This window comes from Ailuropoda melanoleuca, chromosome 15, assembly GCF_002007445.2.
Source record: "Ailuropoda melanoleuca isolate Jingjing chromosome 15, ASM200744v2, whole genome shotgun sequence".
In the NCBI taxonomy this organism is placed as follows: Eukaryota; Metazoa; Chordata; class Mammalia; order Carnivora; family Ursidae; genus Ailuropoda; species Ailuropoda melanoleuca.
The window spans coordinates 33,222,867-33,248,510 of record NC_048232.1 but is presented as its reverse complement, the minus strand read 5'-3'; the positions used below and the strand labels follow the sequence as shown (position 1 = coordinate 33,248,510).

Sequence of the window (25,644 nt, the reverse complement as noted above, 5' to 3'; positions counted from 1 at the left end):
ATTTAAAAAATCTGAGAATACGTCTTCTTGAGGATCAACAATCTTCTTTCTCAATTATCTTTTTCCATTTCCCATTTCAAAAACTTCTTTCACAGCTTCAGGGTAGTGCTCATTATGCCAAAGCTGCTTGCAGCTCAAACGCAAACTGGAACTTTGCCCCTTTAACACTCTATTTTTTCTTAAAGATTTATTTATTTATCTTAGAGAGCCAGCACAGGGTGGGGGAGGTCAGGGGCAGAGGGACAGAGACTCTCAAGCTGACTCAGTGCTGAGTGGGGAGCCTGACATGGAGGGTCAGTCTCACGACCCTGAGATCATGACCTGAGCTGAAATCAAGAGTCAGACACTTAACCGACTGAGCCACCCAGGTGCCCCTTGCCCCTTTAAAACCCTTTAGCTCTTTTTTCCTCACTATATGCAGGATATACTTATTTATCGGGTTGATACTTCCCACACTGTCAAATTAATGAATTCACTAAAAAACAAAAATATAATCACACTGGTGAACCCTCCGCTATCCTTCTTTAGTTAGGAAGAAAACAAGGGGCACAAAGGAGAGTCTTCTCCCTCCATGCCTCCCTGCTTCTCCCTCCATGCCTCCCCCTTTAAGGGCAGCTTTCTTACCCCACGAGCCCTCTCTGAAGTTGCTGGTGTGGCAGAAGCAGAATTGGGTTATTCTAGGTCTCCTTCCCCCATCAAGTTACTACCCTCTTCAAAAAGGGAAGTCAGTGCTAACTCTTTCCTTTGCCAACCGCCTGTCAAAGCCTTTTGTCAATAAAAAAGAGATCCAAACATGAACTTTCCAGGCCCATGACAGTCCCCAAACATGAGGACAGATCTGTTTCCTGGGGTTACAAAATGAGGGCAGGAGGCAAAAGTGCTTCCCCACACCCCACTGCCCTTGGGAAAAGCAATAAAGATCAGTTTGGTTTTCATTAAGGAAAAGGCAGCCATTCCCAGGAAGAGCAAAAATCTTTTGTGTTACCATCATTTCCCTATCATCTTAGATGCTGAAAGAACATTTAAGCTTTTTTCCCCTTTAATTAATTAATTAATTTTAAAAAGATTTTATATATTTATTTGAGAGAGAGAGAGTGCACAAGCAGGGGGAGAGGCAGAGGGACAAGCAGACTCCCCACTGAGTAGGGAGCCCAACTTGGGGCTCAATCCCAGAACTCTGGGATCATGACCTGAGCTGAAGGCAGCTACTCAACCGACTGAGCCACCCAGGCGCCCCTTCCCCTTTAATTTAATCACTTTTTTAAGAAAAAGATTTTACTTATATATTTGACGGAGAGAGAGACAGCCAGCGAGAGAGGGAACACAAACAGGGGGAGTGGAGAGGAAGAAGCAGGCTCCCAGCAGAGCAGGGAGCCCGATGCCGGGCTCGATCCCAGGGCCCTGGGATCACGCCTGAGCCGAAGGCAGATGCTTAACGACTGAGCCACCCAGGCACCCCATAATTTAATCACTTTTTAAAAAAGATTTATCTGAGAGAGAGAGAGCACACGTGAGCATGGGGGCAGGAGCAGAGGGAGAGGAACAAGCAGACTCCATGGTGAGCACAGAGCCTGATGCAGGGCTTGATCCCATGACCCCAAGATCATGACCTGAGCCAAAATCAAGAGTTAGACATCCAACTGACTGAACCACCCAGGTGCCCCCCCCTTTTTAAGTAAACCCTACACCCAATGTGGGGCTTGAACTCAGGACCCCAGGATCAAGAGTCCCATGCTTTACTAACTGAGCCAGCCAGGTGCCTCCAGTTGACCTTCTTATTCCTCTACTCCCCTCCTTACTCTAGAGGTTAGAATTTATCCCTTCCTGGATCCCTTTGGCACTGTACTGGGTAATGGGTTAACCAGCAGAAGCCTTCAGCAATCTCCAGGGGTGTCCTGTGGGGTGATAGCTTCTCCTGTGAATTGGAGACAAAGAGCAGATCTTGTCTTCCTCTACACTTTGACAGGAACTGGAGAACTTAAGGATTTGGGTCTGATAGCCTCTCCTGACATCCTCTCAACTGAGCCAGTTCGGGCTAATGCCTGAGTGGGTGCATGTTGGAGGAGCTATAGGTGGGTGGGAATGCTTGTGGTGGGGAAGTGTTTGTAGGGGGCCTGAGGAAGTCTGGAGCATCCTGGGAACAGAATGTGCTGGCGCCGGCCCTGAGCCATCCCCAAGCCCCTCCCACTCTTCTTGTCACTAACCAGTTCCAGCTGCGCACAGTCCAAACCATTGTTTCCCATCTGGCTTCTAGGAACTCATGACTAATTAAAGGAGTGTGTGTTTGCTGGGGGGGGGGGGGTCCTCTTAAAAACAGAAGTTTCCAGGGTAACAGCTTGGAAAACTCAACCCCATTCAGCCAGGGAGGGCTCAGGGGAAACAGGCCAGAAGCTAACAACGCATTTCTTGAAATCAAGAGCAGTGTCTGGGCTGGTGAGTTAGAACTTACGTTTTTCTCACCTCCAATTTCCAGTTTCAGGCCCCAGACTTGCCCTTTATATCAGGATGTCCAGCCCTAGGGGCCACCCCATATGGGTCAGAGAGGGTGGGTGGTGGTTTAGAGATCCGCTTCGCTTGGACTTAAGAGACTTCTAACCAACTTTTGCCCTACAACCTGTAGCCCCATTGCCCCCCCATCACTAGAAAATACGCTCAGAACCTAACCTACTTCCTCCTGTTATAGTTTAAAATATTTTAATTAAAAATATTTCCATACACAATTCTTCCGCCACATTCTGTGGACAGAGAGGGAAACTAGTTTGCAGGAAGGGAGCAAGCAAGCCAAAGAACTCCGGATTTCTTTCCCTCAAAATCAAGTTCTCTTTTGGGGCAGGCAGAGCACATGTCCTAACCCTTTGCACACATCCCCATATCTCCCCCAGGGAGAGGTGACAAATTCAGAGGGAAAAAGAGCTGGGTCAGCGTGGCTCAGGGGGTGGGGGCTGGTGGAGGGGGTGGCCACGATGTCACTGCGGGGACCGGTTAGTTATCGGTCCTTGCACACGTGCCTGCTTGCAACTCCTGGCTCTAGGGGGTTTTGTCTGGGCTCCTGTGCAAACTCTTGGGAGGCTGCAAAGATGGTCATAGATTGAGCCTGAGGCTCTACTGCTTCCTGGCTGTGTGGCCTGAAGCAGCCTATTAGACTCAGTTTCCTTTCCTGTAAGAAGGTGATAATATCAGCTTGGTTGCTGAGAGGTAAATGGCAGCTTTTACTATTTTACTCTATTCTCTCCTGACTCCTTAGTATGTAGAATGTGGTTCCATGCCAGAGTGAGGGCCCACCTTTCATAATCATCTCTCACTAACACACTCTCACACATTCTCAAGTGTCCTCGCTGCTCCTTGGTTTGTTTGTTTGTTTTTTTCCTGATAGGAGGTGCTTAAGGGGAGGGAGTAATCAGCTCTCACATTCATCTTAGTTCTTTATCTCACATCCTCCCTGTCTGTATCCTCTTCTCTCCCCACCACCCTCGGCTCCTGTCCCTCCATTATCATTTTTTTTTTTTTTTACTACTTCTTACCACTTTCTCTTCCATCCCAGCCCGTCTCCAGGGGCTGAGTCTGGGCAGGCAGAGCTGGAGCTGAACTCAGAGCCACAGAGTTGCAAGTAAATGGGTCAAAATGTTACTCGTCGTTCTCTTCTGGGTAGCATTTACTGGTGGTTTTCATCTTCTTCCTTGTTTATTTTGGTTTTCTCCAAAATTTACTACAACGAGCAAAGGACAACTTTTTTCAGGAAAAAGAAAAAACTTGACTTATTTATTTAAAAAGATACTATTTATTTATTTGACAGAGAGAGAGAGAGAGCACAGGCAGGGGGAGCGGCAGGCAGAGGGAAAGGGAGAAGCAGGCTCCCCCTTAGGGGAGCACGATGATGTGGGTCTTGATCCCAGGAACCAGGGATCATGACCTGAGCTTAAGGCAGACGCTTAACCGACTGAACCACCCAGGCACCCAAGAGAAACCTTTAATCAGAAAAAGATGATAATTTTCAACTGGACCATGTCCCATTCTCAAAAAGAGAGGGAGTGAGGGGTGGAGAGTAGAAAGAGGGGGAGAAGGGCAAAGTTGTGAAAGAACCCTGCAGGGGGCTGAGTGAGAGCTGGTTCCTAAACTCCATCATTTCCTGGGGACATCAGCTTTGTTGATGGCCTCAGTCTGACCTTATCTGTCACTCTCTGTCCTTCCTTGCCTGTCACTTAGTCACCTGATTGTTACCCAGTTGAGGGCTGGGTGGGTCAAGGGCTCAGCATCATCAAGGGCAACAGTATGAGTCAGGAGTATCCCCCACCTCGACCCTGGAGTGTGAAGGGTTCCCCTGTAAAGCCTGTCAGCCTTACAGCCCAGCATGTGGGGAAGGGCTCAGCACTGGGGTCCTACGGACAATGGGAGTTTAGTAACCCTCTCTCCCAGTCCTATCCCTACTTCCCTGTGCGTCTGAAAGATATGCAGAGGGGTGATGCATAAATGACAGTGGAACCTTTAGTGGTTCCTAAACATTTAAAGAACAGAACTCTGAGAGTCATCAGTGTGGTGCATGGAAAGAGTATGGGTTATGATGGGTTATGGAGTCAGCAGAGGGATTTGACCAGATCAATGGGGAGCTTCATGTCCTCAGTCAAGTTCCCTCTCTGGGTCTCCATTTCCTCTTATAAAAATGGATAAAAAAATGACAAAAACAAAAAACAAACAAACAGACCAGAATAATTCCTCTGTCCTAGGAGGGTTGTGAGAATTAAATGAGATCATTGATAAATCACCCAACACAAAGTAGATGTTTTACATTGGAAGTTTGTCATCTCTTCCTTAAATAGCACTCAAGACCCCCTCTAAACTCTGGCTCTCAACCACTCTCCCACCCCAGTTATTCGTTTGACAAAGATTCTTTAAGCACCGCCTGAAGCTCTGAGCTGGCCTGAGGGAGGCACAGGGGACTCAGCAGGGAATGAAGTCGTCCAGACCCTGGAAGCTACTCACTGAGCACAGCAGTTTTGCTCAGCCCTGCACTTTCACTCAAGACCTGCACGGTCCCTGTCCCTCTTTGCTCTTTTACTTCCGCCACTTCTTAGCCAGCCTTCAAAGCCCAGCTCAAAACCTGTCTTCGTGGCAAACCTCCCCATGGCCTCCCGATCCTTAGGATGGGGCACCTCTGGCCTGGCATCCCGGTTCCCCTCACTCCGGGTGCTCGGATCAGCCTTAATGCATCCACCATCTCCCTGTGGGCAAGCTCTGGCCTTTCGCTCCTTTGTGCCCTTGTTAACTCCCATTCCCACCCCAACATTACAGGCTCATTCAGTGCTTGAAATAATGACTTTTTATTAAAGCACACACAAGTAGGCTTCAAGAAATCCCCAAATTTGTCTCTGGTACAAAGAAACTGAGACCTCGTCTCTGATTTCTTCCCTGGAAACCTGAGCACCTGAGTTGCTTCCTACCTCTTCGCTCCCCCCCCCCCCCCCCCCCCCGCCATCCCAGAGCAGACAGCGACCCATGAAGGCTGAAGATGAGGGGTTTGCTGCCTCAGGGTTCCTGGGGCACAAGAATGTCCAGCTGCACAGGATAGCCATGGTCCCTATCCCAGTCTTTGCAGAGATTCTGCTCCTCCTGCCAGGATGCCCACCCCCAGGGCAGTATGAAAAGTCTTCCCATCTCCAGGAGAGGACTCTGTGGGAATGGGTTGGGGGCTCTTCTTGATAGAAACCCTGTGGCACAATAGCCAAATCATGGAAGGAGCCGAGATGCCCTTCAACAGATGACTGGATTAAGAAGCTGTGGTCCATATATACAATGGAATATTACTCAGCTATCAGAAAGAACGAATTCTCAACATTTGCTGCAACATGGACGGCACTGGAGGAGATAATGCTAAGTGAAATAAGTCAAGCAGAGAAAGACAATTATCATATGATTTCTCTCATCTATGGAACATAAGAACTAGGAGGATCGGTAGGGGAAGAAAGGGATAAAGAAAAGGGGGGTAATCAGAAGGGGGAATGAAACATGAGAGACTATGGACTATGAGAAACAAACTGAAGACTTCAGAGGGGAGGGGGTGGGGGAATGGGATAGACTGGTGATGGGTAGTAAGGAGGGCACGTATTGCATGGTGCACTGGGTGTTATACGCAACTAATGAAGCATCAAACTTTACAGGAATCTGGGGATGTACTGTATGGTGATTAACATAATATAATAAAATAAAATTAAAAAAAATAAATAAAAAATAAAAAAAAATACTGGTATGGTGATAAAAAAAAAAAAGAAACTCTGTGGCAGGGCAGGGGTTAATGGTGAATTGCAACACATCTCTGGGCTGAGTCACCTCCCACTGCCACTCCCCCCAGTTCCCCTCCTCTAAAGTTTTATAAAGAGGGCCAGAGACTGGAGAGTGGAAAGAACTGGAGGCAGGAGCCCCCCCCACCCAGCCCTGCTCCCTCAGGCTCCCAGAAATCTCAGGGCAGAGGGCACAGACCGCCTCTGGAGTTCCTGCCTGGTGGGACCATGAACTGGCAATGGCTGTGGCTGGGCTTCCTACTCCGTATGACAGTCTCAGGCTGGGCCCTGGGGCCTGCAGGGAAAGAGACAGCCGTGGTGAGTCCCCCTGGGGAAGGAGGGACCCAGGCCCAGGAAGGGATTGGGGTACTGCACTATAGTCCCATCCAAGCCTCCCTCCTGACCTTCAACCTGTCTTTCCCTTCCTTCCTCTGCTCCATGATCTACTTCAGCTGAGCCCCTTCCCTAAGATGCCTCTCCTTTAGTCCTTCCATGACTGTCCCCTCCTAACCTCATGGGTCTGTTAGGTCACTGAGAAGCTTTACCCTGAGACTTGCTCCCTTTTTTATTCTGCTTACTGTGACCCCCATCATAGGATTACCTGTTACAATATGGGTACCTACAGAAGCCTCTAGAAGGACCTGATGACTTCAGGGCAGAAGATATCATGGAGGCTCTGAGGTGAGAGGTCATAAGGTACATGCCTTAAAGGTCAAGGTTGCAAGGTCGTCTTTCCTTCTCATCTCTTCCTCTCCCCAGGCCCACTTCTGCCTGACCCCAGTCCATGTCGGGGATCTAGGGAATGGGTTGCTATCACTCAGGGTGGTGGGGCATGGAGTGAGATGGGGATTCAAAGATGAGGAGCAGTCACTGTATCTTCCTAGGCCCTAAGCATCCCTTTGGAGGCTCCATTGCACATTGTATCCAATATGCTATTAGTGACATCCCACAGGAAGTATAATTTACATGTAAAACTATGAGTTGAGTTGATTTGGAGTTGAGTTGTTGGCATGATGTTGCTTTTTGTAGACATTTAATTCAGCATTTATTTACATTTTGAAGTTTTCTTTTCCTACTTTGGATCTAATGGATAGTTTTTCTTTCTGCTCTCAGATATATTCACAGTCCCTGAAAAGCCACAGCGCCTGCAGTGCCTGAGGGATGAAATTGACCCAGAGCAGGCTGGGCTGGGAGGGGGGTCTAGTCAGGAGGAGAAGGCCAAGGGAGGACAGGCCTTCAGGTGGGACCAGTGGTGGCAGAGTCTCCAGAGGAGGGGGTGGGACACTTCCCCAGGGCAGGAGAAGGTTAGAGATTACAGTAGGGGAAGAGGGCTATACCCGAGGGGAATCTTACACAAGTAAAAGACCGAAGATGGGGAGGTGAAGCTGGAGTACCGCTATTTCTGCAGAACAGAAGAGAAAGTCCTAATTATGAGGACTGGGTACTGGAGTGACCCCATCAGCTTCAGAGATTCTGTGCCATTCTCAGCTACCACTGTGGGCAGAAGGGGGCCAAAGAACTATCCTCAGTTTCCAGTCATTCCAGATTCCCCTGCCCTGCTGGGCCCATCCCTCTCCCTCTTTTCAGAACTTTTCAGGAAGCATCTGAGCTGCCAGTCTCAGGTCAGCTGGATGATGCCACAAGGGCCCGCATGAGGCAGCCCCGTTGTGGTCTGGAGGACCCCTTCAACCAGAAGACCCTTAAATACCTCCTGCTGGGTGAGGACTGAGGCTGGGAAAGGGAGGGTAGGGAGACTGTGGCATGGCTCTGGAGTACAGGTGACACTGGGACAGCCTGGTCCAGCTCAGTGTTGAACGGATGATCACCTGGTGATTGGCTGATCATCGCCTACCTGGAGACGTAGCTTTGCTGAGTGAATGCCTGGCCTCAGGGGAGTTCTCTGGGGCTGGCAGAGGATCTCTGTTTCTCATCTGTTTTCCGGTCCAATAACCAGGCCGCTGGAGAAAGAAACACCTGACCTTTCGCATCTTGAACCTGCCTTCCACCCTCCCGCCCCACACAGCCCGGGCTGCCCTGCTTCAGGCCTTCCGGTACTGGAGCAATGTGGCCCCCCTGACCTTCCGGGAGGTGCAGGCTGGCTGGGCTGACATCCGCCTCTCCTTCCATGGCCGCCAGAGCCCGTACTGCTCCAAGCCCTTTGATGGACCTGGTAGGCACCAGCTCTCAGCTCCCACCTCACAGTTTGAGATGATCTCTGTCCCCTTGAGCCAGTGACTCTGGAACCTTAATGCTCAGGCTGCCCCCTATGCCCAACTGCACCCTACACTCTAATCACCTTCTAACATTCTCTTGGGGAGCAGCTGGTCACCTCCCTGGGGTCTTATCAAGTCTCCTCTTTGAAGCTTATGCCTTAGTCCTTGGTTTATGTTCCCCTCCTCAAGATACCTCTCTGAGAGGACTGGGCCAGAGAGAAGAGAGTGATTGGGAAGTACAGAGACAGAGGGATGGGCATCGCAAAGAGAACTGGGTGCTGACAAGGGGAGGTGAAAATTGAGAGAGAGGCATCCGAGAGACTGAATATAGATGGAAATTTAAGGGAATGGAAGAATTGGGGTTTATAACAGGTAGGGGATGCTCTAGCCTAGGAGACTCTGACCTCCTTCCTGTCTACCTTTGTCTTTGTCCAGGGAGGGTCCTGGCCCATGCTGACATCCCAGAGCTGGGCAGTGTGCACTTTGATGAAGACGAGCTCTGGACCGAGGGGACTTCCGGGGGGGTGAACCTACGCATCATTGCAGCCCATGAACTGGGCCACGCCCTGGGGCTTGGGCACTCCCGATATACCCAGGCCCTCATGGCCCCTGTCTATGCTGGCTACCGGGCCCACTTCAAGCTGCACCCAGATGACGTGGCAGGGATTCAGGCTCTCTACGGTTAGTATTTTCCCTCAGGTGACAGCTAGTCATGACCCCTAGTGATCAGGAAGGTCGGTGTGACCAGCATCTCTTCAGGCTTGAAGAGACAGGTCTGACCTCCATGGTAGGAGATGACTTGGCTTCTTTCTCTTCCTCCTACCCAGTTATTCAGGATTCTTCATTTTCAGCAGTTGTTTTTCTGACACTTGCATGTCTGACCTTCCTTCCAGGCCTCTCTTCCCTCTTACCCCTTCTTGGGGATGAAGAAGAATGAATATCCCAGCACACTTCCTTCCCCCTTTCTGGTGCCTCTCAAAACTAAAACGTGTCTCCTGTCCATATCAGTATGATCTTGCCTCCCACCAAGAAAAATTCTCTAGGATTTGCTTTTCCCATTTCTATGGGGCCTCTGAGCCAAACTTCTAGAAGAGTGGGAGGCCAGGTGCTATGAGTTCTCTCCTTGAGCAGCATTATGTGACCTTGCAGGCAAGAAGAGCCCAGAGATAGAGGATGAAGAAGAAGAGATGGAGCTCCCCTCTGTACCACACGTGCCCACAGAACCCAGTCCCATGCCAGACCCCTGCAGTGGTGAACTGGATGCCATGATGCTGGGTGAGGCCCTTCCCCTCTAGGCTGTAGGCAGGCAGTGGCAGCAGCCCACTGACCTCGAGACCTGGACAAATGGGAATGACATGGGACCTCAGCATGAGCAGCAGAGGTTAGATACCAGGCAGGGGTCAGTGGCCATGGAAGAAGGCATGTGGCATGGGGAGGGAGGCTTCAGAGCCAAATTAAAGGTGGGTTAGGTGGGCATTTACCTCCGTTACCTCCCTGTAAGGGCCACCAAAACATATCTGGTAATACAGCAAGATGAAGAAAACTCTATTGACTGGAATATCTGTTAGAGATGGTATTATACCTGCATGGAAGGACAACTTGGAAGCTACTTGGAATGGGAGGTGAGGTCCCCAAAGGGGAGCAGCTGTCTGTGGGGCTTTTGTTTTATTGAGTGAATCAGAGCTGAATTGCTCTGAATAACAAAGAGGCTGAACAGGAGTCTTCCTTCTCTACCTTAATTCTCTCTTTAAATTAAAGTTGAATGAAGTTTTGAGAACCCAGCCTGTGGGAGGAGAGCAAATTATCAGCCTGCCTGAGGTGCCCCCGTAAGTCTTTATTTGACCCATGTCTTTTTGACTTGTGCACACTTTTGCCCTCAGGGCCCCGAGGGAAGACTTACGCCTTCAAGGGGAACTACGTGTGGACGGTGACCCATTCAGGGCTGGGTCCCTTGTTCCAAGTGTCTGCACTTTGGGAGGGGCTCCCAGGAAACCTAGATGCCGCTGTCTACTCTCCTCGAACACAGTGGATTCACTTCTTTAAGGGTAAAAGGGACTGGTTTACAGTGTGTTACCTGAGGAGGGCCTACCATTAAAGAAGCCATAAAAGGGAGGGAGAGGTGAGAAGTTTCCGGGAGGGTGGAATGGGAGAACCAAAAGCTGTCACCTGAAGACAGAGATAACTTGTTCTTTCCTTACCTGCTCTCAGGAGACAAGGTGTGGCGCTATATTAATTTCAAGATGTCTCCTGGCTTCCCCAAGAAGCTGAATAGGGTGGAACCCAACCTGGATGCAGCTCTTTATTGGCCTTTCAACCAAAAGGTGTTCCTCTTCAAGGTATAAAGTTCGAAGCAGGGCAAATCCTTTCTTGGGAGGGGTGGGCTCCCTCACACTGAGAAGCAGACTTGCTCTCAAAGGGAGACAATTTGCCGCTGCGGGTAGACCCCTGGGGATACTTAAGCTCTCTCCTTATTCTCTTCTTCTCCTTACCCACTCTACTCCTAGGGCTCTGGGTACTGGCAGTGGGACGAGCTGGCCCCAGTTAACTTCAGCCACTACCCTAAACCAATCAAAGGGTTGTTTACGGGAGTCCCAACCCAGCCCTCCGCTGCTATGAGCTGGCGGGATGGCCATGTCTACTTCTTCAAGGATAAACAGTACTGGCGCCTCAACCGGCAGCTTCGAGTAGAGAAAGGCTATCCCAGAGATACGGCCCAAAATTGGATGCACTGTCACCCCCAGACCACAGACCCTGCGCCATCAGGTGGAGATGCCCCTCCGTCAGCCACAGGCACTGACCACTCTGCCATAGGAACAACCTTGGATACCACATCGACAGCCATAGATACCACCTTGAACATTGATCACTTACCCGGAGACCCCATCTTGGACATTACCCCCTCAGCCACAGGCTCCCCCACCCTTTCATTCCCTGGTAAAATCACCCTCCCAGAGGCCTAAGATGCGAATCAAATGTCAGCTCAGTAGGCTGCAGGGCTGCAGTAGGGGCATGAACCATAGACCTCAGGCCTTTAAATGTCCCAGCTCTGGCCACCACTCCTCTGTGCTCTTGCCCTCCTGGGCAGTCACTCCCTCGCTCTGGGTCAGCTCCCAACTCTATACATTTCTTCTCCATCCTAGATAGCACTTCCAACTGTGTTATCTGTTCTCTGGAAGACAGTGGTAGAAGGCAGGCATCACTTAGGCCCTTGGCTGATGGATGGCAACATCTGGGAAGCCTGGGTCCTGTTCTTCCTAGATAAAGTGCAAGAAAACGTCATGGCCAGTAAAATGAGCAAGGGCTTTGGGACCCTTTAAGAATCACATTTACTTGCTTATGACGTTGGGCAAGTTAATTAACCTCATTGAGTCTCAGATTCCCCATCTGCAAAATAAGGTTAATAGCAATCCTGCAGGGTGTTTGCATCAAATGAAATACTATTTGTGAAGTGCAGGGCACAATGTCTGGCACATTTGTGCTTAATAAAGTCTAACTCCTTGTTCATTAGAGAGGACTGAACAGCTCTTCCGCTGGCTGTGTGTGTAGCTGTGTGTCCGGGAGTCCAGTCTGATAAGGATAGATGTATCAGATCTTTAGGGGACCAGACAACTTGTCAGTCTGGCTAACTGTTTGGGGGCGCAGAGAAAGAAAAGAGCAGTAACAGCAGACGCTGGACTCCCCGGCTCAGTGTTCAATGCCATTTTATTCACATGCTCCTGTGTTCTTCCTCCCTCCCACCATAGCTTTGTTGCCCAGGGCAGGAATATATCTTCTTTCATGCTGTCTGGGGAACCAGGGAACGGACTCTGAGCAGGAGAATCAGACGAGGGAGTTAGAATGGGTTAGTGGCTGGGACAAAGTTCTAGTTAAGGAGATTAGCATCACCTACAATGAGAAGCAGAGAAGGCACTTATCTCCCATGAAGCCATGAAGACCAGGCTACTTTGGGCGAAAGGGCAAGACTCTGGCATGTGGGTCAATGGTCTCTCCTTGGAGCAAGTTCTGCGCCATGCATTGCCCCACAGTCCTCCCCACATTAAGGAGAGAAAGGGAAGCACCACGTAGGACAGTACTCCCAACTGAGGTGGGAGAAGGGGACTTGAGCCTATGGGACCCAGGAGGAAAGGCTAACCAGGAGCCAACTACCCCCTCATGAGAGGCATAGGGGTTAGGTGATCTTAGAGCTCCTCTGTGCCCTTCTCCCCACGAAATAGCTATCAAGTGCTTTAGGGAGCTTCTTGGTTTTCTGTAGGTCCTACAACAACAAAACCCCTTATTTTACCATTGTGAGGCACACTGAGGCAAGGCTATAAAAGGCTTTTTGAGTAAATTAGGAAGTCAGTTATTTTAGGGGCCAGGGCACCTCTATTATTGGACAGAGGTAGGTACTCATACTTCCATTCCTCTCCCCTCCCCACAAGATTCTCCTTTATCCGTCCCTGAAACAGATCCCTACAGGGCTGGTCTGGGTTGGAGTACAGATTCTAATCCCAATGAGAGAGGCAGGGGAGTTTGTGTGTGGTTCCTGTGGGCTCAGGTCCTGCACACTTGGCACTCCAAGGCCCTTGCTAGGGGCGGAAGCATCAGTGGAGGTTTAGGCTCAGGTCTGGGTGGAACCAGAAGGTGTGGTGAGGGGTACAGTGGAACCACAGTCAGAATCCAGGTCCAGGATGGTGTGGGGGGCTGTGGCCTGGGTGCCTGGTCCCAGTTGGCGCTCTCGAAGGCTCTGGAGATAACTCTGGAGAGGCACAGGGCAGAGAGGGCAGAAGGAAGGGCCTGGGTCAGAGGCCCCCCCCCCCAACCATCCCCTTGTGCCCTCTGCCCCATCCCCAGGTGTGCCCCTCCCCTCACTCACGGGAGCCAGACTATCAGCGGGGCTCCGGGCACTGGGGGGAAGCTGACGCCGGTAGCTGCCTTCACAGAGCCCCATCCCGGGGGAGGTCCGGTGCCACTTGGCCTCTTGCTGACGGATCTGAAGGAGCTGAAGATGCCTTCGCTGGTGGCTCAAGACCACTGCTTGGAGGGGGCCATATGGACTCAGGGAGGCCTCTTTAGACCCTGAATCCCACCCCCAGACACCCCCATCCTCTAGCGAAACCCATTTGATCTCCCTGTTCTCTCTCAAACCTCATTTCCCCCGCGGTTATTCTAAAAGAAGCTCTTCTTTGGAATCCTCCTACACTTTCTTCCTGGACTTCCCTGAGACCTTCCTTTCCTTCCATAACAGTCCCCAGTAACTAACTCCTCCCTGCTCCCTCTGACACTTTTTCCTCATTCTTACGCAGACTGTTGGTTCCTCCAACTCTAACTTTCTTTCAGTGCCCTGCCTCATTCACCTTAGACACCGCCACCCTTAAGTGTATCTCCCCCACCCCCGTGCCTGCCGCCCCCCGTCAAGTGTGGGAACTGGGAACATGAGAAGGCACAGGTGGGCTGCTTCTGTACCATGGCACTAACTCACCATTGGCGTGGCCTCCATGTTCCTCATCCATGAGCTTCCACTGGGCCAGGGCCCCAAGAGCCCCCAGGGCTGGCCAGGTGCCCAGCAAGACCCAGCTGTACCAGCAGAGAGGAGGCAAGGCTGGAAGTGCCTGCAAGCGTTGGCCCAGCCGACTGCCCAGTGCCAGCCCCTCTAGGAAGTAGTCAGCACAGGCCACCAGCACCCGCAGCACCCAGCAGGGCTGTGCCCAGAACTGTGAATGGATGTGGCCACCGAAGCGTGAGCAGGGCTCCCAGCAGTGCCAGCCCCACCAGCCCCCCAGCCGGCACCCAGGCTGAAGGTGGTTGGTAGATGGGCTCTGTGCCCAGCAGGGCCCCGGCACCCAGGGTCAGGCCTAGCAGGAGACCAGTCAGGAAGAGCCCAACGCTGCGAACCAACATGGTGACCAGGCCACAGAGGAGTCCAATGCCCAGCGCAATGCCCGCGCTCACCTCTAGGCTCAGCTGTGTCTCTAGCACTCGTTCCTTGTGGCACAGCAGGAAGATCACCAGAGCTCCTGACAGCAGGCCCGAGAGAAACATTACTGCCTTGAAGCAGCGGTAGCCTGGGAAGGGAGGCAGGAGGCACTGAGAGACAGAAAGGGGACATCTGCAGGGATGGCTCTGATGAATTAGAAGGGAGAGGAGTGGCTAACCAGAGGAGCAGAAGGCAGGAGCAGCAACCCAGGGACCTCAAGGCAAGGGGCAGAAAGGGATCATCTCAGGGAAGGCAGAGACCTTTCAAAAACTGTGAGGGGGTGGGAGGGAAAATCAGGAGGTAAGATGGATACACTTTGGGGAGTAAATATAGAAAGAAGGTCTAGTACTTCCAGGGATGGTAGATGGGGAGAAATCAGCACAGGCTGATTCAGGTTATGGGGGAAGGGTTGAAGAAGCCTTAAACATGGCAGATAATGTGGAAGTGCAATTTTGAGGTAGGAGGGAAGAGAGAGCCACGTGGGAGTTGACAGGGGTCAGAGCTAGAGGGTATGGATATGGGGCGTGGACAAGAAGAGCTGGCAAGAGCAGCATGGGCTATACTGAAGGTAGGCATCCCCTGATAGAAGAGTTGAGGTGGCCCAGGAGCAAAGGAGGAAGTTGGCATCATCCTTGAGGGTGACAGTTTTGGGCAGCTGCCCCCCAGAATCCTGGCCCTGCCCTCACCGAAGCAGCAGTAGATGATTCCAAAGCAGCAGCACAGAGCACACACCAGGGCGGGTGCCAGTTCAGGATTGTCCTGGGGTTCCAAGACACATCTTGGATCTGGAGGCTCTGGGAGTTGTTGATTAAAGGGCCTGGGGTCAGAGGTCATGGCCAGGGGCAACAAGGCTTCCTCCATGGCCGAAGAAAAGGTGATCACAGAGGGGAAGGTCAGTGTCAGCTCCTCTCATCCATCCATGAATATCTTGAGGGGGTTGGGAAACCTGCAAGGGGGTAGGGGGCAGGAACTCAGGTGCCCATGAATCTTGAGGATTCTGTGCCTCTACTTCTTCNCCCATAACGCCGGGATCACACCCTGAGCCGAAGGCAGACGCTTAACCGCTGTGCCACCCAGGCGCCCCCTGTGCCTCTACTTCTTATGAAGAAAGGCCAATTTCTGCAGGGAGCATGGCCTTGCTGGGGTAACTGAAAACATCTACAGGATTGGGTCAAGGGGAACCAGCTGTCTTTTTACTACCCTCTGAAACAAGGACAGTAAGTAAAACTTAAACTAAAATCTTACAAGGTGATGAGATTTTATCGGCTCCTTAGCTTTCTAGGGTGGGGTGGGAAGAGTAGAAAGTCCTAGGTCGGTGGAAGGAGGGGCCCAGGGCCGCTAGTGGGACTGGACACTAAAGGCCCAGCAGCTTGCTCCAGCTAAAAAGAAAACTTGCCCCATCTGCAGCTGGGACTCAACACTGCCTCACTGGACTGGGAAAGGTGGGGTTAACCGAGGGGGGAGGAGGAGAAAGAGGAGAGAATGAGTCATGGTGGGGTCTCTGGACAGCTGCTCCAACCCCAGGGAAGGAAGAGGGGGAAAAAAGAAACGGACACCAAAAGTTTGGGACAAGAAATCAGAGTAGAGACAGTCCCCACACTTTGTCAAGGTTCTGAAGCCTCGGCTTCATGTGGAGATGGAGTTGTTGGGGGAGGGGACATCCGGCCACAGTCCAATTCCCATGGTCCCTCTTGGACTAAGCAGGCACCTTGCCCACAGACATCTCACATCCTGGTAGCCTCTTGCTCCTCCTCTCAGGACATTGGTGGGACTTTTCCTACCCCTCCCTTTCCCCAGGGGTGTCAGGGCTGCCTGTGGGATTTGAATTCAGCTCCTGAAAGGAGAACACCAAGGAGGGGCTGGTATTGGGGGCACTGTGGGAGTGGGATAGGATGGTTGCAGGCACTTTCATCTGTCTTCTTTTGGACATCAAGGTCCTAACAGGCTAGAGGGTTCACGTGGGAAATCCCTGGGGCTGCTCTCTTCAATCCGCTTGGAAGTCTAGGGACTCTTAAACAAGGACAGATTGGGGAAGGAGTGTTAACTACTCACCACCCTGCCAGGGCTCAGGAGAGGAGGGGGTAGAAGTGCTTCCCTAACCCCCCTGCTGCATCCTTGCCCGGAGGTCCTAGGCGTCCGGGCGGCTGTCGGGCGTGGGGCACCCCCGGGGTCACTCTGTTCGTTGCCCCCTAAACTCTTGCAAGTCGAAGCCCAAGCCCCGTGAGCTAAATGCAACCAGCCTGGGGGGTGGAGGAAGGGGACAGGGTGTGTGGGGGTGACATCACGGGGCGGGCCCCTCCAACTCTTTTCCTTATGTGTGGGGGGGACCCAGTTTGCCCACTGCTCTAGGCTGGGACCTGACACCCCCCAACCATAGCAGGGAAAGGTTTTGGGGACACCGCAAGAAGTTTGGGGAAAGTTCTCTGAATACTCAGGCGATGACTCGACAACTAGAAGCTCTCAAAGCCCTAACTGGGGTCCCAGTATCCCCCTAGCCCCGGCTTGGTTTCTTCCACTTCCCAGAGAATTGGAGTATTGTCTTCTGGAGAACCTGGTGGTCGAGATCGGGGACCCGGGGAAGGGGCTTTTACAAGACTGGGGGCGCCGGCGAGGGGCTCATGGGCGGAAAAACTTGCGGAGCAAGACGGGGTCTGGAAGGGGGACTAACGAGAGAGGAGCGTGCAGAGGAGGGGACCCAAACTGGGTCTGCGTGGGGGCGGGGGCGCGTTGTCGACGTCGCCCGAGAGAAGCTCGGTATGCAAATGAGACGCAAAACAGCATGTAGATGAGTGCAGTGATTTTTGGCCCTCCGCTTGGTTCCTGAGCCCAGCGGAGCTAGGCTCCTAGTCGCCCAGAACTGCTCCGTTGACGGTGCCTTGGAGCTGCGACCCGAGGGGCGGATCCGGGCCGTGGGAGCTGCAGTTATACCGGGCAGTTCGCCAGCTGGGTCAGGCGTCGGGGAGGCCGAGGATTGCTGGGAAAGATGGGCCAGTGCAGGGAGGCCAGGGTGGGGGCTGGCCCGGGGCGTCCTCCCCTCTGCTCCAGCTCCGCATGATACAAAAGGGCCTCTGTCCTCGCTACAGGCAGCAGGGAAAGGACCAGGGTGGTGGCTTTTCTACGCTCCCTGTTTTGTCTGCAAAGGAAACAGACTGTGGCTCGGTGGCTGTCTATCTCCCAGTCTCGGCAAAGCCCAAGAACACAGCCAGAGGAACCCTGAAAAATTTGTCCCTTGTCCGCAGGCACTGCTGCAGCGCCCACCAGCGGTGCAGCCTGCGGGGATATCACGCCAGCACGCGGAGGGTGGCAGCAGAGAGCCCTTTAAGGGGCGGGGCCAGTGCTTCCTCAGGACCGCCTCCTCCGATTTGACTCAGCGCTTGCTCGACTGGCTCGCGCCTCCGCCAACCGCTTTTTCGTTTCCTTCCCGTCTCTTCTCTGGTGACCCCGGAAGTGGAAGTAGGCGTAGGTCGGCGGCCACCGCGGGGACGGAAGGCGGAAGCAGAGCGTGAGCGGGAGGCGGAGCCGGGGGAGCTGCTCTCGTAGCTCCCCCTGGCCCTAGGCCCAGCTGCTCGAGGGGGAGGAGTTACCGCCGCTCTTCGGGTACGTTACCTTCGCCCCCTCTACCCAACCCAAGGGTTTCCTGGATGTCTTTCTCAGGGGCAACCCTAAGCTCCGCCCCCCAGGTTTTCTTTAAGAGCCGCACGGTCCCCGCCCTTTTCTGGCAGCCTGCGGCCCCCCTTTCCGGTCTTCTTTCCCTTTTTACCCAAGAGTAACCCCCGGACCACACCCTTTGCGGTACCTCCCTCTTTCCCTGTTTCTGGATTATAGCTTTATGGGGAAAGAAGAAAAACTAAGGGGATTTGGGGGGGGGGAGCACGGTTGTGGTTAATGTAGCATTGGCTTATTGGTAGGGATAACGAATGCCCCAGAAGAATTTGAGAAAACAAGGGAGGTGGGTGCATTAATTATGTCCCCAATTTAAGGTTATTTAACCCCTCTCTTGGTTCAATCCTGATCATCCCCACCTTGATACCTTTGTTACAGGCATCAGAACTTATCATGATGGCTGTGACCTAAAATCCTCAGGAAGCCCCCGGGGTCATGGCCCAGAAGCACCCCGGAGAAAGAGGGTTGTGTGGAGCCCACCACAGTGGTGGTGCCTCCTTCAGGACTTTAGGATCCTCTGTGGACCCTGAAATACTTTCGTTCTCAGGACTCAGGGACTCAGCGGGGCCTGCTCCTAATGGTACCCGCTGCCTCACAGAGCGCTCTAGTCCTAAGTACACACAGCCCCCAAACCCAGCCCACTGGTCGGATCCAAGCCATGGCCCCCCAAGGGGTCCAGGACCCCCCAGGGATGGAGAGGACCCTGATCAGAGTGAGGCATCTTCAGAAGAAGAGTCAGGAGTGGACCAGGAACTCTCAAGAGAGAATGAGGCTGGGTACCAGGAGGATGGGAACCCTTCTTTTCTTTCCATTCCATCTGCTTGCAACTGCCAGGGAACCCCTGGAATCCCTGAAGGGCCTTACTCTGAGGGAGGAGATAGCTCTTCTAGCAACTTTTGCCACCATTGTACCTCTCCAGTTTTGGGGGAAGATGAAGAGTTGGAAGAGGAATATGATGATGAGGAACCTCTTAAGTTCCCCAGTGATTTTTCACGTGTGCCGAGTGGGAAGAAACCTCCACCCCGGAGACAGCGGCACCGCATTCCGGCCAAGGAGGATACTCGGGAGGGTGGACGCAGAGATCCCCGGTCCCCTGGCCGACATCGGCTGGGCCGGAAAAGAAGTCAGGCAGATAAGCGCAGAGGCCTGGGATTATGGGGAGCAGAGGAACTGTGTCAGCTTGGACAGGCAGGCTTCTGGGGGCTGATTGAACTGCTGGTATTTGTGGGAGAGTACGTGGAAACTTGTGGGCATCTCATCTATGCATGCAGGCAGCTGAAAGGCAGTGATCTGGACCTTTTTCGAGTCTGGTTGGGAGTCTGGGCAGGGCGGCTGGGGGCCTGGGCCCAGGTGATGTTCCAATTTCTGAGCCAAGGATGTTGCTACGGGGCAGGGCTGTTCACCCGTTTTCTTAGGCTTCTGGGTGCTTTGCTGCTTCTGGCTCTGGCCCTCTTTTTGGGCTGTTTACAGTTGGGCTGGCGGTTTCTGGTGGGACTGGGTGACTGGTTAGGCTGGAGGGGTAAAGCCACTTGGCTCTTTTCTTGGCTGGCTTTGCCCACCTTGCAGCGTTGCCTGATTCTGCTGAGAGATAGCAGGCCATGGCAGCAGTTGGTAAAAATGTTTCAGTGGGGTTGGCTGGAGTTGCCCTGGGTCAAGCCAAGGACTAACAGGCAGGGGAATGCACCTGTAGCTGGTGGTCGCTACTGCCAGCCTGAAGAGGAAGTGACTCGACTCTTGACCATGGCTGGGGTTCCTGAGGATGAGCTAAACCCTTTCCATGTGTTGGGGGTTGAAGCCACAGCATCAGATGTTGAACTGAAGAAGGCCTATAGGCAACTGGCAGTGATGGTGAGTATCTTTCCCCTGTTTCCTGTTCCTCTTTTGTTCTCATATTTTATTTTCTATTCTAATTTTAGGGAGAGTAGCATAAAGAGAAGGCAGGTAAAAAGTCAACTTGAGGCTGGAGTAACAGTCATAAAGACTTTTTCCCCTCTACTATGGGATCTGACTTGCCCTTCATTTTAAGCTTTTTGTCATGAGATTTTTTTTTTTTTTTTTTTTTTTTTTTAGATTTATTTGAGAGAGAGGGTGCTAGAGAGAGTGCATGAGGTGGGGCAGGGGGGTGTGGGGGAAGCTGACTTCCCACTGAGCAGGGAGCCTGATGCAGGGGCTTGGTCCTAGGACTCCAGGATCATGACCTGAGCCGAAGGCAGACCCTTAACCGACTGAGTCACACAGGTGCCCCTTTTCATGAGATTCTTAATAAAAAGAAATGAACCTGGTCTATCACTGTTGGACCAGTCACCCTGGAATATCCAGGTGAAGTCCCTCCAACTAGGGTGGAGAAGAGGCCTAATCAGAAAGCCTGTCAACTCCTCTACCTTGAACAAATGAGGGTTTTTTTGAACGGGGAAATCCAACTATTTGTCCCAGAGAGGCAAGTGTGGACTTAGTGTGGGAAGGTTCAGGGGGTGCATGTGATTATTCCAGGACCAGGTGGAAGAAAACAAAGTTTATTTCAAGACCAGCAATCTAGAGTGGAAAAGGGAAAGAGAACAGAACATATATCATTGAGAGGCATGTGCATCTGTACGTCATACATGAACATATGGTTGTGGTTTTTTTTTTTTTAAAGATTTCATTTTTAAGTGATCTCTACACCTGATGTGGGGCTCAAACCCACAACCCTGAGATCAAGAGTCCCATTGTCCCACTGAATGAGCCACCCAGGTGCCTCATGATATGGTTGCTTTTATTGATTAAGGAGGTGGGGGGTGGTACAGGTGACAGTTGTGATGCACCATATGCCCGAGGGAAATGGTTTATTACAAGCATGCAAATTGCTTTTAGTAGATATTAATTTGGTATTTTTAGATACGATTATTATTGCTTTTTCTGTAAGTAAAACTATATTATGAATGTAAGTAATGTGTGTAAATTCCATCGGAGGCCTATTTGTGTATGGAACTGGACTGATAAAATTACCACGGTGCGTAAATTACCTCAACGACTGCATGACAACAAAGAGGAATGAGTAACCAATGTGTCGCATTAACCAGTCAAGACACCATAAGATACCAGGCCTGTAACTTAGCAGAGGACTAAATTAGTTTGGTGGGACATGCATGCGCCTTAGTGGATAGACTGGGATATTCTTAAGAATGAGGAGCAACGGTTTACACTCAGATTGTTACTAGCAGTAGAGCTCTTTTCTCACTTTAGTGTCTTTTAGCAGACATCCTCTCTTGGAGAATATCAGCCTTAGAAAAATTCTCATTTTCGGGGTGCCTGGGTGGCGCAGTCGTTAAGCGTCTGCCTTCGGCTCAGGGCGTGATCCCGGCGTTGTGGGATCGAGCCCCACATCAGGCTCCTCCGCTATGAGCCTGCTTCTTCCTCTCCCACTCCCCCTGCTTGTGTTCCCTCTCTCGCTGGCTGTCTCTGTCAATAAATAAAATCTTAAAAAAGAAAAAAAAAACTCCTTTAAAAAAAGAAGAAAAGAAAAACAAAAAGAAAAATTCTCATTTTCAACTTGCTTTCTTGGAGTAGAGATATAGTTAAGTACCCTGATCCTCAACACACCTGCCCCACACCTCAGAGTACTCCCTTGTTCTGGGCCAGTGTCTCTGGGTTTCTTTTCTTTTTTTTTTTTTTTTTTAAAGATTTTATTTATTTATTTGACAGAGATAGAGACAGCCCGCGAGAGAGGGAACACAAGCAGGGGAAGTGGGAGAGGAAGAAGCAGGCTCGCAGCAGAAGAGCCTGATGTGGGGCTCGATCCCACAACGCCAGGATCACGCCCTGAGCCGAAGGCAGACGCTTAACCGCTGTGCCACCCAGGCGCCCCCTGGGTTTCTTTTACATAACTTCTCACTGCCCTTATTAGGCCTCAGAGTGACCGTGACTAAAAGGTTGTTCTATAAGCTTGGGTATGTGGAGATTTAACAGCATTCTATTTATTTGGCATCATCAGGAGACTAGCTTTACTCTGTATTTTTGGAAAGGGAGGGTGGGAACAATCAGGAAGTGAAGGAGGTGAGGATACTATTTGTCTCAGAAAAGGCTGAAAGATGGATAAAAAGGCCTGTGAGGATCACGATATGCTATTTCATTTCTGGGATAGAAAGGCATATTGTTGTAGGAAGTACATAGGAGAATTTTCTAGTTAGAAAGAGTTAGGGGGCGCCTGGGTGGCTCAGTTGTTAAGCGTCTGCCTTTGGCTCAGGGCATGATTCCAGTCCTGGGATTGAGCCCCACATCAGGCTTCTTCGCTGGGAGCCTGCTTCTTCCTCTCCCACTCCCCCTGCCTGTGTTCCCTCTCTTGCTGGCTGTCTCTCTCTCCCTCAAATAAATAAATAAAATCTTTAAAAAAAAAAAAAGAAAAAGAAAGAGAGGATGTAATCTTTTTGGAACTCTTTATTTTATGATTGACAATAGAGTTAAAATGTGAGGGCTTAGTATGCATGTACCAGGTAGGGTGACCAACCATCCCTGTTTTCCTTGGATTGTGGGTTTCCTGAGACATGAACTTTCAGTGCTAAAACTGGGACAATCCCAGGCACACTGAGATGGTGGGTCACCTAGCGTCAGATTCTCTACAATATATGTTGTAAGAATTCTCCCAGTAACCCATGATAGATGTATTATTCTAGGTCATATAGCTAATAGTGGCAGAGCTAGAACTTGATCCCGGTATCTGTCTGCAGAGCCAGAGCAATTAGTCATTAAGCTGTATTGATTCTCTAAAAGGGTGGTGAAAGAGAACCCTTTGATATGAGGGTTATTATTATTTTTTAAATAGGTTCCTCACCCAGTGTGTAGCCCAAGGTGGAGCCCAATGCCAGGCTTTAACTCACAACCCTGAGATCAAGAATCGGATGCTTAACCCACTGAACCACTGAGGCATCCTGATAATGAGGTTATTTTGACCTAAGATGAGGAGAGGGTTGGAATGGATTTGTGATGAAATCTTTGTCTTGGTAGGTTCATCCTGACAAAAATCATCATCCCCGGGCAGAGGAGGCCTTCAAGGTTTTGCGGGCAGCTTGGGACATTGTCAGCAACCCTGAAAGACGGAAGGAATATGAAATGTAAGTTGGAAATGGGAAATTGTCAAGTGGGATAAATGAATAATCTTAAAAGTAGAGGTCCCTGGACTTGTGGATGAGGCTCTCTAAGGTGGAAAGAACTGGGGTTGCTTATCTTTCTAGCTGGCCAGGGGCCTCAAGAGGGTAAAAGCTTCATCTCCCTTTGTCCCTTGCCCGGTACCTTCTGATTTACAAAGGCTTTCTTCTCTTAGGAAACAAATGGCAGAGAATGAGCTGAGCCGGTCAGTGAATGAGTTTCTGTCCAAGCTGCAGGATGACCTCAAAGAGGCAATGAATACAATGATGTGCAGCCGATGCCAGGGAAAGCATAGGTACGAAATAGGGTAGGGGTGGGACAGCCACAGCTTAGGCACTGGGTAGCCAGAGACCTCCTTGTGAGTATTACTGGTAATTGGGGGATACAGCTGATGAGTAAAAAGACCCTGACGTTTCTACTTTTGCCATAGTATCAAAAGATTGGGGATTTGAATTAGTAAGAAAAAAAGTAATATTTTTAGTTTTAAGAGAGGTTGAGGGTACAGGTGTTTGTAGACATAGGTAACAACTGGAGATAATTTTAAAATTGATATTTTAGCCATATTTGCCAATAATAATGATACTATACACTTGATCTTAGCCAAAAGGCCAAGAAGCAATTAGAATGATGATACTATAACAATACAGTAGGCTTGACAAATTAAAAGGAACTGTCCTTTTGTTGGGTTTTAGGAGGTTTGAAATGGACCGGGAACCCAAGAGTGCCAGATACTGTGCTGAGTGTAATAGACTGCATCCTGCTGAGGAAGGAGACTTTTGGGCAGAGTCAAGCATGTTGGGCCTCAAAATCACCTATTTTGCACTGATGGATGGAAAGGTGTATGACATCACAGGTATACTTCTGTTCTCTAGAAATATGGGCTCATGTATGCTCAAAACTGTAATGGTTTGGCTAATTATTTCTCATGCTTGTAGAATGGGCTGGATGCCAGCGTGTGGGGATCTCTCCAGATACCCACAGAGTCCCCTATCACATCTCATTTGGTTCTCGGATTCCAGGCACCAGTGGGCGGCAGAGGTAGGTGTTACTTCTTTCAACAATCTACCTGCTATTGTAGTTCTGAATAGGATTTCAGATGACACCCTGCTTAGGACGCCTAGATGTCTTACCCTTAAGAAGTTTGGCAGCTGGCTCAGTGTGTCTTTCTTTTTTCCAGTGTATCTTTACCTTAGGTATAAACAGGTAACACAGGTAACCATATAACTCTTAATAGCTCTTGCCTCATAATGTCTTCTGTTTTCCTCTCAGAGCAACCCCAGATGCCCCTCCTGCTGACCTTCAGGATTTCTTGAGCCGGATCTTTCAAGTACCCCCAGGCCAGATGTCCAATGGGAACTTCTTTGCAGCTCCTCAGCCTGGCCCTGGGGCCACTGCAGCCTCTAAGCCCAACAGCACAGTACCCAAGGGAGAAGCCAAACCGAAGCGGCGGAAGAAAGTGAGGAGGCCCTTCCAACGTTGACACCCCACCTCTTCTTTCCTCAGATCAATGTCAGGGAGTCAAAAGGGCTGTGTATAGCACAGGATGGAGTTTTGACTTGTTTATTTTTAAATATTTAAAAAAGGGAAAATTTTAAGCTCAAATTGTTCACTCAGTACTTGTAGGAAGCCCCGGAACCACTCTCCCTCCTCCACCAGCACCTAGGAACCGAATCTTGTCTTCTGACAATACCAAAGAAATAGGGGTGGCTAGAGCAAAGAACCTAGAGCCGGGACCTGGGCTGGACAATATCCCCCATGGTAGTGTGGGAACTGGTATTTCATTGGGGTCTGTATGCCTTTGTCTTTTGCTTCTAGAGCAGATGACACTTTTCCCCTCTTTTTAAACTACGAGTCTATGTTATAATTTCTTGACCCATTTCAGGAGGGAGCCCCCTCCTTTACCCCAACAAACTAGTTAAAAGAACAAGAAAGCATGTAGCCCTAATTATAGGAGATTATACATAGAGTTCAGAGAGTGGGAACTTTGAATTTTTCCTCTGACATTCACTTTGTGGGTAAATACCCAACTTCATGCTTGTTGCTGCAGGGATGGCCAAAACTAATAATTTTTAAAAAGCAGACTCATGCCCTCTGCCCTTGGGTGAGGGGGAAGGATACAGGGGTTCCCAGAAGCCCCCTTATGATCCAAGGGTTTGTATTTTTTTAAGTTTGTTCATATTTGTATGTACATATCTATTTAAAGCCAGGGGATTATCTTTCTATAAATATATAACTGGCAACCTGTATCTTCCCTCTCTTCTTTGCCTTTTTCTCACTTGAGAATCCTTTACCTACTACGTGTTAGCTAAGTGAAGGGTCTCCTACTGGACCAAGGGAGAGGGGATAAAAAAATGCCTTAGAGAAGTTTTACACAGTAAGTTGCTATTCCTTGTTTCTTCCCCAGCCTTATGAGGACATC

At 50.6% G+C, this 25,644-nt stretch overlaps 3 protein-coding genes across 4 annotated transcripts; 2 read left to right on the top strand and 1 right to left on the bottom strand.

The window, feature by feature from the left end:
• The first annotated feature begins 6,375 nt into the window (after nucleotides 1-6,375).
• MMP19 (matrix metallopeptidase 19) lies at nucleotides 6,376-12,004 on the top strand. The gene is made up of 9 exons (XM_002916033.4): nucleotides 6,376-6,590; nucleotides 6,868-6,953; nucleotides 7,860-7,990; nucleotides 8,227-8,442; nucleotides 8,921-9,166; nucleotides 9,635-9,760; nucleotides 10,366-10,530; nucleotides 10,694-10,821; nucleotides 10,990-12,004. Exons 1-9 carry the CDS (start codon nucleotides 6,501-6,503, stop codon nucleotides 11,443-11,445), a joined length of 1,644 nt encoding a protein of 547 aa, XP_002916079.2. The 5' UTR covers nucleotides 6,376-6,500; the 3' UTR covers nucleotides 11,446-12,004.
• A 165-nt stretch (nucleotides 12,005-12,169) lies between these two features.
• Nucleotides 12,170-16,693, bottom strand: LOC100483491 (transmembrane protein 198). Its single transcript, XM_002916032.3, is given in 7 exon segments — nucleotides 12,170-13,100; nucleotides 13,103-13,223; nucleotides 13,341-13,498; nucleotides 13,947-14,148; nucleotides 14,150-14,529; nucleotides 15,128-15,387; nucleotides 16,494-16,693. Coding segments are annotated over 6 exon segments (1,068 nt in total). The 5' UTR covers nucleotides 15,303-15,387; nucleotides 16,494-16,693; the 3' UTR covers nucleotides 12,170-13,068.
• A 330-nt stretch (nucleotides 16,694-17,023) lies between these two features.
• Nucleotides 17,024-25,469, top strand: DNAJC14 (DnaJ heat shock protein family (Hsp40) member C14). 2 transcript variants are annotated; one of them, XM_002916052.4, is made up of 7 exons: nucleotides 17,024-18,038; nucleotides 18,483-19,952; nucleotides 23,085-23,191; nucleotides 23,401-23,520; nucleotides 23,918-24,078; nucleotides 24,161-24,263; nucleotides 24,495-25,469. In XM_002916052.4, exons 2-7 carry the CDS (start codon nucleotides 18,540-18,542, stop codon nucleotides 24,703-24,705), a joined length of 2,115 nt encoding a protein of 704 aa, XP_002916098.1. In that variant the 5' UTR covers nucleotides 17,024-18,038; nucleotides 18,483-18,539; the 3' UTR covers nucleotides 24,706-25,469. The 2 variants fall into 2 exon arrangements, with proteins under 2 accessions (XP_002916098.1, XP_034499759.1); XM_034643868.1 differs by having other exon boundaries at nucleotides 17,038-18,038; nucleotides 19,795-19,952.
• The last annotated feature ends 175 nt before the right edge of the window (nucleotides 25,470-25,644 follow it).